The sequence below is a fragment of the Desmodus rotundus genome, chromosome 2 (genome assembly GCF_022682495.2).
Source record: "Desmodus rotundus isolate HL8 chromosome 2, HLdesRot8A.1, whole genome shotgun sequence".
NCBI lineage: Eukaryota > Metazoa > Chordata > Mammalia > Chiroptera > Phyllostomidae > Desmodus > Desmodus rotundus.
The window spans coordinates 330,889-341,397 of record NC_071388.1 but is presented as its reverse complement, the minus strand read 5'-3'; the positions used below and the strand labels follow the sequence as shown (position 1 = coordinate 341,397).

The following is a 10,509-nucleotide window of genomic DNA, read 5'->3' as shown; positions in this document are numbered from 1 at the left end:
TTCCTTTCATTCCAGCTCTAAAGCAAGAAGCACATTTACCTTAATACTGGCAGGGCCTCTGCCCACTGGGGACGTTCTCCCACATTCTCACTACGGTGAGTAGGAGGACTATCGTGTGTTTGAAGACAGAGGACTCCTGTGTGATTTTGAGTCACTCAGACAATGAGCCGTGGGAGAAAAGACCGAGGGAAAGGTGTCAGATACATGAAAAGGTGAAACTGGTAAGAATTTTGCTCTTAGCTTTCTTTTTGCTACAAAAGTGGGTGATGTTTTCATATTATTAATGAATAAAAGTCTGCATGAAACACACACCCCTAGAGAAATGCTGCTTTTCAGTCATGAATAGGTATCTTCTGGAAACACAGAAAAGTTTTGGGCTAAGACTAGAAAAGATAGGAAACCTATTTACCCAGCACATCCTTCAGACAATACAAGGAGTGTTCAAATATTTTGACCCTGTTAAGTTATTTTGATTCTGGCAGAATAAAGAAATTTTGGAACTTGTTTACCTGACCCCTCCACACCCATTTTCTGTGAGGGGCCATCCCTGCTGGAGACAGTAATGCATTGTGGTTAGTATCAGAGCCGAGGTGTTTATTTAGAAGCCACGGTCTTTCCAAGGAAAAGGCTTTCGCTGCTCTGCAGCACATGCAACCACAGCTAAGAACCACCTCAGGAGGGTCAGCCAACTCTGCCTCTTAGTACCTGGGAGGTTAACACAGGGACGCAATGCAGAATGAGAGTACTGATCATGTTTAATGAAAAAGAAGTTACATGAATAGAAATGGACATAAAACAAAGAGATCAATTTGGGGAAATATGGTGATAAGCAAAACAAGGGACAATCTTTTTAATACTGAATTTACTCACATATTTCCATTAGTTATTACCGACCCCAAACACCTTCTTAAATCCAAAACAAAGCAGTAGTTACAATTTTACTGATGTTTTTATGGGAACTCACCAGTCATATTTAAACAACCCCTTTCAGTTCCGCACCCCCCCGGCCCCGCCCCCCAGCACACAGCACAGGCAGGTGGCTCCCCGGATGCAGCCCCCCAGGACACGAGGCCTCATCTGCTTTTCACTGTTTCAACTGCGCGTCTGCCCGCGCGGAGCGCTTCAGGCACAGACCGGCTTTCTGCGCCGCCTCGGAGACAAAGCTCTTAAGACGTGCTGCGCGCAGCCTCAGCGACCCATGGCCAAGGGCGGCTCTGACTCTGGCAGACGTGGACACGGTGGGGATGTTCTGACGGCCCAGGGGAACCGTGATGATGCGATGTTTAATGCACAGATGTGGACTCGCCATGAGCATCTTGCTGGTCTGTTCCGTGGCTTAATTCTGTTTGAGATTCTTAGCAGAGCCAGTTAATATTCTACTTCTGTCATTTTCTGCCCTGATGTACAGGAGGATCCTATCTTCCTAAATAAGAAAAAAATACCTTGGAAACTAATTACAATCTCTGAAAACAGATAGGTAGGGGTAACAGGTTTGCTTTAATCATATTTAAAGTACAATATCCGCACCCCCCACCCCCACCCCTTGAGACTGGACAGGGGAGTGCTGGGCTCGAGCGCTGCCCGCCACGTGGGGCGCCAGCAGCGCGGGGGGCAGCAACCAGCGGCCAGGCGCAGGGCCGAGCTAGGATGAGCCCTGTCGCTTCTGGTACTGGACCCTGAGTTTTTCCAGCTGCTCCACGCACTGGGACTGGGCCAGCTTTAGGGCGCGGTTCTCCTCCGTCAGCGCCTCGAACTCGCGGGCCAGCTGAGCCGCATCCACCTTCTCCTTCTCCGCCTGCGCCAGCTTGGCCATGAGCTCCTTCCTGCAGATGGGGCAGCAGAGACGAGCATGCTGTAATGCGCATGCGCCGGTGCATGGTTGCGCGCCGCCCGTTTGCGCGTGCGCACCCCACTAGCTGTACCTGCGCATCCCACCCTCCGCGCCTGCCTCCTTCATTTCACTCCAGCGCTTCCGAGACATCCCGTAATACTAACCATCGTCCAGGAAATGCTCAACAAATCCTTCGACAGTCGAAACAGCCGATCTTTTTAAGGGCACAACAAATTGTGAAAACTGCAGGTAGTTGAGGGGAAAACATAAAGACCTGACCATGATTTAAGATGCTCTCTCTTGTGGGCAGAACTGTTCTCCGTCCCTAGCTACCCTCCGCCCTCCCGAGTCGGGTATCTTCCTGTGTTTTCTGTCTCCGGGTGTAACAAATCTTGTCTGGTGCCCTGAACGAAGAATCCCGCTCCTTCCTGCGTCGTTACTTTCCCTGCCTCCCCCCAGCGAGCAAACAAGACCCTGCACTCGCGCTGCAGGCGGAGCGCAGGCCGGGCCGCGGTAAATTCGCGCGGTTCGCGGTCCTGTTCAGACTCAATAAACGTGACGGCCCCAGGCTGGGCCCCTCCCCGGTGCGGGTCAGCGAATCCTAAGAGGAATGCTTTTCTGCCGCAATATAAGTGCATGTGGCGCTTCCTCTCTGCGGGGAAAAGTGCAGAGAGGCCGGAAGGCCACTGAGTCGAGTGCTGCGACCTGACGTCCCGTCCCGGGAGGGAGACGAGGAGACGTGGCGGAACGCGCCCTGCTTTGCGTGGCATTCCTGCCCAGACGCGGGCAGCACGCAACTTCAGACTGGGAGAAGGTCTGCAAGACTGCTGGCCTGTGCTCGTCGAGAAGTAAAGAACGTGTTTAAAGAAACTGAAGAGAAATGACAACTAAGTGAAATGTGCAGTTGTGGCCTGAGAAGAAGTGGCCGCGAAGGACTGGGAGGTGGTTGCGACCTAAATCCGGACTGTGGATTAGGTAACAGCTGCCGCTGCCGATGCCAGAATCGCTCACTGTAACGACTGTGCTGCGGCTCGGTGACAGAGGGCCCTTGTTCTTAGAAGACAGCCCGTGGGGTGTCTAGGGCGACAGAGCAGGAAACGCCACACGAGGGGACGATGGCAGACTCTGAGACAGTGACACGTGGCGACCCAAAGTTCCGTCGGGCCCTCGATGATCTTTGAATCTTTGACGGCGCTTAGAATATAAAGGCTCCCAATAAATACCTGCTGAGTGAATACTGCGGAGTCAGCTACCTCAGCGACAAGTGATGTCTATTTTAAAGATGAGGAGAGAGAAGTTCAAAGTGCTTAATTTAATCGAAAAACTCATACAGCTAATAAGAAAGAGCCAGCACCAAGCTATTCTCGTTTGTGGCTCTCTACCTCTAAGCATAGTTGCAGCAATAAATGTTGATAATGAAGTATTAGTAAAGATCCTTATGTAACTGTCTTAAAGACACTGATCAGTACAGCACAGGAAATATAGTCAATAATATTATAATTACTATGTGTGGTGCCAGGGCGGGTACTGGAAATACTGAGGGGAACCTTTGTAAAGTGGAGGACCGTCTCACCACTACGCTGTATGCCTGAAACTAATACAACATAAGATCGAATGTAAATCGTATTTAAAGTGTTTTTCAAAACATTGATTAGTAAAACTTACGTAAGTAAAAAAGAGACATGTCTCTACACTCTCCACCCATCAGATCTTCTATTTCTGTTTTTTCCCCCTTTCAAATCAACTATCACACAAATAATTCAGGTTAAAATAGAGTTTGCTCTCAAATCATGGTGGAAGACTTGGAAATCCTGGGCATAACCATGGCGGCCACCCTGGTTCCACGTCTGACCTCATTTAAAACTCCTGGGGACATGTTAGTAGTTTTGGTGGACAGAGAAGATAAATCACAAAATCACAGATTTTACAGTTTCACCGAAAGGACTGGTCATGATCGTCTGGCCGAATCTCCCTGAGTCAGAGAAAGTCAGTAATAATTTCTTCCTTGTCAGCATTAAGAAGACTTAATTGATAGGTTTCCAAGTTAGTTTCATGCATTTGAAAGCAGTTATCCGTACATATATTCAATGAGTACTGTCAAAACGTCTGTCATCCGCAAGGCCTAGTTATGCAGACATACTTATGCTCTTCCATTAGCAACCCATGATTACTGCTGGCACATCGAGCCACAGAGACAATCTCACAAACAGGTGACCTAGGAACAAGTGTCTCCCCGACTGGCTAGAATGTGGTCCTGCCCTTGAGTTCCCGTTTATCATCTCTGTCGGTCCCTTCAGTGGAGTGGGGTGTGGGGCAGAAAACCACTGTCACCGGAAGGCAAGACCTTAACTGTTTCCACATGCTGTAATGGCCAGAGAAAAGACTATGACCTTGGGTCTGCCGTAGATCGGCTAGACCGTCCTGGACCACATTCCTGGAAAAGCTTCTATTTGCTAAAACACAGCAGTGAAGAGAAACTCCAAATGACTTGATAAAGGGAACATTGAAACTTTTTTGCAACTGAGTCTAAAATTAAGGAGATTCTTCATGCTGCAGGAAGTCGGGATGTGGATTCATCATCGGGACAAATATTTCTCTGTTTCTAGAAAGACTACTACCGAGGTTGTGGAGACTTTCCAAATTGACTGAAGACGCTTATTTGGAAAAGACAAAATCCTAGAGAGTTTGGCCCCAACGAGCTATAGCGTTTGGGACAATGTAGTAACAAGCTGTCTCGATCACAGGGCTTCCACGTTAACTAGGGTTTAGATGGCACTGTTGGCTCCTGAGAGACATGTGCTGCAGGACAAGCATTTGCACACACAAGGAGCAGACACCTGAGAATGGCACCAGGGGCATGAACGCCAGTCTTCGTCTCCTGCAGGTGGAGGATCAGTGCGTGCGACTGACGTGGAATTTCCACAGCGTCGTCCAGATGGCGGGGCCGAGGCCCACGACTGAGTAATGCATGAGACGTACAGGAATCTTATCTCCTGGAAGCCAGAGGCAGCCCCAAACCCAGAGGCAGGCAGCGCTGTAGAGTGGAGTCTCCCAGCCCCAGCACAATCGGCCTTTTGGGCCAGACCGTCTCGCCACGGGGCTGACCTGTGTGCTGGCCTGTGGGAGGTGTAACAGCACCCTTGGCCGGCACTCCGCAGATGGCAGGGTTACTGGCTAGTTATCACAGCAGAAATGTCTCCAGACCTTGCCAGTGTCCTGGGGGTAGGCGGAGGGGGGGGGGCTGAAATTTTGGCCCGGTTACGAATCACTATTCTAAAGAAAATAGATTTTTCCACTGCCACCCCAAAAGAGTTAATTTGGGGGTAGAAGTAACATGAAAGGTAAAATATTTCCTCACTCAGCTCCCCCAGAAATTGGAGCCTTCTTCCTTAGCAAAGGAGGTAAATGTTTTGTCTCCTTTACCGTGGTTTCAGGGAGCGGATCAGATGAGAGGTGCCATTTAAAAGGATGGACTGCTTGCAATTAGCACCCAGACCATTACAATTGGGGCATTAATGGAAAGTGTAATCTCACAGCCCAGTAAACTCTGGGATGCTGGGATTTCACACAAAACTAAACCCTCCAATGAAAGAATCCTGTGACTCTCTCACCCCCTAGAGCAAAGTGAGCAGCCAAGACAGTTCTTTAGTTCTTTTTCATTCACTCAGCAAGTATTTATTGAAATCCTATTGCAAACCAGGACTTGTTTCCGTCTGTAGTCCGTAGTTCCCTAATGTGGAGTCTCGTAACCACATTAGTCTGGGAAAGCCCCTCTCCACTGGGGGCAGATGGACTCGAACCCTATGCCACACCCAGAGGTCTGGTACCCACATCAGACGTCTCAGGAAGGAGGACAGAATGTTCTCCCCACGTACCACGCGCCCTGCAAACACCTGAGGGGCGACAGGTCCATGTGCTGTTTCTTTAAGACAGTGAAACCCCTCTTCTGGGGTCTCAGTAACTATTTGACAGAATGTGCTTAGAATATGACAGTGATGTTTGGTTTTCAGTATTTTACAGCTGTGGGGTCCTTTTTTCAAAGAATTGAAGCAAATAAAACTGATAAAATTGGACCTTCTCTGCTTGGCCATGGTCCAGTCTCCGGCCAACACCCCTCATTCCCAATCTGGAGGGGTTCTTGAGAGTGTAGTTTAAAACCCTCTGCCTTTGGGGTCCTAAAGAAATAAATGTTTCCAGCTAAACATTTGGAAACTTCAGAATAAATTAAATACCATAACTACAAACCAAAACAGGGCTCCTTTCGACCACACTTCTACAAATCACATCTGCTCCCTTTCCCGCCCTCTGGACAGGTTCCCCTCCAGGCGGCTGCAATTCCCCCATCACCCTTGTATGTTCTTTAAAAAGGCCATGAAAATATGTCTGGCATTGACTGTGGTTAACTCTGTATGAAAACCCTTTTCTAATGTTTTACATAAACCCACTAAAATTCTATAACTTTTTTACAACTCAATAATAAAAAGACAATTTTTTTAAAAAATGGTCAAAGGAGCTGAATGGACATTTCACCAAGACGACACAGAAATGCCAAAAAGCACAAGAAAAAGGAGTCAGTATTTTCAGCCGTCGGGGAGAATAAATGAAAAGCACATGAGACTCCCGTTCACACCCCCGGCAGCGGCTGTGGTCTCAAAGACGCCGTGAGTGTCAGCAAAGATGGGAGCGGAGAGGACGCCCAGACGTTCCTGCTGGAAACACAACGGGGCGCGGCCACTGCGGCCACGGGCAGCCCCCCGGCCGGGGGCTCGCCGAGCTGCCGCGCGTCCCGGCAACCCCACTCCTGGGCACACAACACACGGGAACTCGAAGCTCACGCGCACACACTGCTTCGCGCGTGCGCATTCGCGGCACATCACTCGCAACAGCCAAAGGCGCAAACCCGCTCGACCGTCTGAGAGCTGGGGACGCGGATTAATGAAATCCGGTCGGTCCATTCAGGGGGACGTCGCTCCACAGCGGAAAGGAATGGAGTGCCCACGCAGGCCGCGGGGACAAACCTCGCAACCACCGCGCCACATAAAAGCGCCGCTCGCGAAACCCATCGGGACGCATTTGAAGCTCGCGGACCCGCAAACCGCAGTGCGGCGAGCAGGGGGGCGGGCGCTGCAGGCACCGCTGGCTGCGCGGGGACAAGGGCGCTTTCCGGGGCGACAGCAATGTCCTGGCGTTGTGGTGACGGTCGCACGATCCTGGGAGTGCACGGGAAACCGCTGAGTCACTTTCTTTGAGTGACAGTTGTCAACCTGACATTTCTAAGAGCGTATCGGTTTTCTGGCATTCTAAGCCTGTCATTTACTACGACAGCACCAGGCACGCTGTTGCTTACACGGAACAGTTAAGTGATTAACCCTTTGAACGAGACCAAACACTCTACCTGGAGAAGTCGACTTTCACTCATTGCGAATCTAGTGGCACATCTAACTGCTGTTCAGTGGTGTATATTAAAAACTTTCTGTCAAACAATTGTCGTAAGTTTCAAAAGTCATAAAAGGTCTACATCTCACTCCCATGTATTTCCATTAATACATAAAACTGAATGTGTTAAAAATAAAAAACTTATATAAAAAGCTTATAATATTACTGAAAACGTGCATATTTCGTCACTAGATATGTAAACATTACATATGTTACTAGATTATATAACAATATTCACATGCAAAAGGCCTAGAAAGAAATAGACAAAAATGATAGCAGGAATTCTGTAAAGATGTAAGAATTCTTGGTAAGTTTTATAAAGCTTTCAATAAAGTTGCCATTTTTTTCAACTGAGAAGAAAAAAAGGTCCAATAAAAATACAAACAAGCTTTTCTTACATTATTAGTCAATAGGCCAGAAGTGATTCTTTAAGTTAAACTCAGCTAAATTTATGATCCCAGAAAAAAGCTTACCCATCCAACACCATGATTTAAAATAAAGAGCCAACGCTTCTCCTTGCTCCGCCGTGGTCCCCGAACGTGATCCAGGGAGACCCCCTCTGGAGATGCCGGGAAGTTCAGCCTGCATCAGGCCCACGACCAAACTCTTCCAGGGAGGCCCCCGAGGGTGCGTCCCCCCGGCGCCCACCTGACACTAACCGATTGCCGGGGGCAACGCGATCAGCCACACTTTAGGAAAAGATTGGAAAGAAACTTTCATCCAAATCATCAAAAGACGGACCGACGATTACTTCGGTCAAATCCATGTGGCCCAGTCTCTCTTGCTTGAAAACAAAATCTGTTTAGAAAACAGATTTTTAGGAAAATATGTTTCACAATGATTTTCTGCTTCATGAAAGTGTCCATGAAAACAATGATCAATAACCCTTGGAAGACAACTCTCATTATAATTACAATATAACCATACTTTCTATTTCAACAATTTATCTTAGACTTTATCACAGATGCTGGCTTCGTATTTAAATATGGGCCACAGAAATTACAAATGAAGCGGCTGCACGGAGGGCGTTACAACCTCCCATCATCGCCACTCTGTCACCCTCACGCGTGTCGGACCCTCCGCACAGCTCCCTGCTCGGTGGTGGGACCCACATGTGACAGGGCGTCCGTGTCTGCACACAGTCAGCAGGGGCAGCACCCGGGTGGGTAACCGCGCCTCAGCCCGCAGAAAGGGCCGGTGCGGTCATTCCAGGGAGCTCCGCGGTGCTCCGGAGCAGTGCGGGTCCCTGCGGGACAGCTGGGGTGCGCGGGGGGCAGGGGGTGGGGCGGCGAGGGACATGGCGCGAAGGCTCCCCCATCCCCCCCCCCGTCCGTCTTGAAATCCAGGCCAAGCCCACGGTGTCCCCTCCTAGTGACAGAAACCACAGGCAGGACAACCGAGGGCAACCGGACGTGGACCCAGACCTGGACTCCCCGAGTCCTCTTCCCAAATGGCAGAAGCGGGAATAATGAAAAACAAATTTGGGAGACTATGAAGAAGAAAGGAAAAAATAACGAAAGAATTTGGCCTTTGCCTCCCATTTAGTCAGCTGTTCAGAAAGGCCTGTGAGTAGCTGCATCAGGGGTCTGGCCAACATTTTTGTGGTTTGGCGGGTTAGGTGAAGCACTTCCACCGGCCGCCAGCCACCTTCCCTCTGGAGTCAGCTTTGCCTTCTCGCCGTCACTGGGCGGCGGCCAGAGCCGCTACTGCTCGCAACAGCGCAGCGGGGCGCATCGCCATCAAACACCAGGGGGCTCACCCTCGGGCCAGTACGCCAGTGTGTTCTTTAAGGGCAGCAGACAAAATCGTGAGCTCACAGATGCTGTAACTTAGTGGTGAGTCTCCAATCTCCCCCCAAACACAGAGCCTCGCACCGGCTTAGGGGACAAAGTCCCCCGGCAAGTCAATCAGAAGAGTTTACAAGCAAATACAGAGCACCTGTTCTTCTGTTAGGACATCACAGTTCGCACACTCACACTCTCACCTGCACACTGTAACCTCACCCTGGTCATATTGTTAATCAGCTTCCTCAGGTCCTGTATGAAGCTTTTCTCAGGACTTGGTAGTATGTAAACGTTCCATCTGCACACTCCAGTCAATGTATGAAAACTCCCAAACAAGACAGTCTCAAAAATAGGAGGAGAAAGCTGTTTCTGATCTCGTAAACGTCTTTAATCTTCTATTACCAGAATCCAGGTACAATTTCACGTTTTCAACACAACCAAGCGAGGAGGTAAGAAAAGGTCTGTCTCCCTGCAACCGGGCCTCACGGTACGTGCAGAAGTCCCGGCCGAAACCCTCCCCTCCCCGCCGTCTAATCTGTGCAGCTGCCGCGCTGGACTAGCGAAAGTCCCGACGATTTCATAAACTTTTCAAAACAACATATTTCACCTCCTCCGATTTACAAATTACGTAATAAATATAAAAGATGTGTCCCTTCAGCAAGAGGAAGGGGAGAAGCAGAACATAAAAGACAGTATGTTTGGACTCAATACACGAGTCACTTTAATACGTGTCACTCATCTAGCACGCATGCGCCGCTCGTCCAGCACGTTTGCAACGCACGTCCAACACCTCAAATCACGTGTCCAGTACGCGCGTGCGGCTCGTCCGGCACGCGTGCGTCATTCATCCAGTATGCTTGCGTCACTTCAACCCAGAACTGAGCCCAACTCTCTGCTGTGGGAACTCCCGGTAAGCGTTCAGTATAATCCACCCGCAGCCAAAAAGGGCTGGGGCCCTTGGGCACGTTCACGGGCAACAGAGTGTGGCTCTGGGCGGTATTTTGGCATGTTTAACTTCCTGAACTCAAATGCTTATTAAAAACTTTAGTTTGAAGGAAGGAATCACCCCCGTTCCTCTCACTGCTCATAAAGTAAAACATGGAACCCACAGAGGTGCCCCCTGGGTTATTTCTGTGACAAGCGGAATAGACCACACGTTTCCTAGCAACCCCATCCCCTCTGACTGCCGCCCCACCGCTCCCGCCGGCCCCGCCGCTTACTTCCGCTCCTCCAGCAGCGCGATCTCCTTGCGCACCTCGTGGTATTCCTCCGCGATCTGGCAGTGCTGCCGGAAGACCTGCATGGACTCCAGGGAGTCCTGACAAGGCGGCAGAGGCTTCAGAAACAACAAGATGTCAGTTATTTCCCTGTATCAATAAAGCACCAACCCCTTTGCGCCCCTGGGGCCTGGGCCGGGACCCCCATGTGTCACGCACTGGCGTGCGGCCTCGGTTCTGC

General features: G+C 49.9%; 1 protein-coding gene across 5 annotated transcripts in view; it reads right to left on the bottom strand.

The window, feature by feature from the left end:
- Nucleotides 1-1,213: 1,213 nt before the first annotated feature.
- MAP3K7CL (MAP3K7 C-terminal like) overlaps nucleotides 1,214-10,509 on the bottom strand; it is a 33,693-nt gene continuing 24,397 nt past the window's right edge. For 4 of the 5 annotated variants that reach the window (XM_053919364.1, XM_053919368.1, XM_053919366.1 and 1 more), the window contains 2 exons: nucleotides 10,272-10,387; nucleotides 1,214-1,823 (listed from right to left, as the gene is read on the bottom strand). In XM_053919364.1, coding sequence (XP_053775339.1) covers nucleotides 1,643-1,823; nucleotides 10,272-10,387 — 297 coding nt within the window. In that variant the 3' untranslated portion in view covers nucleotides 1,214-1,642. The remainder of the gene's footprint in view (nucleotides 1,824-10,271; nucleotides 10,388-10,509) is intronic. The other variant, XM_053919365.1, reaches the window with a different exon arrangement.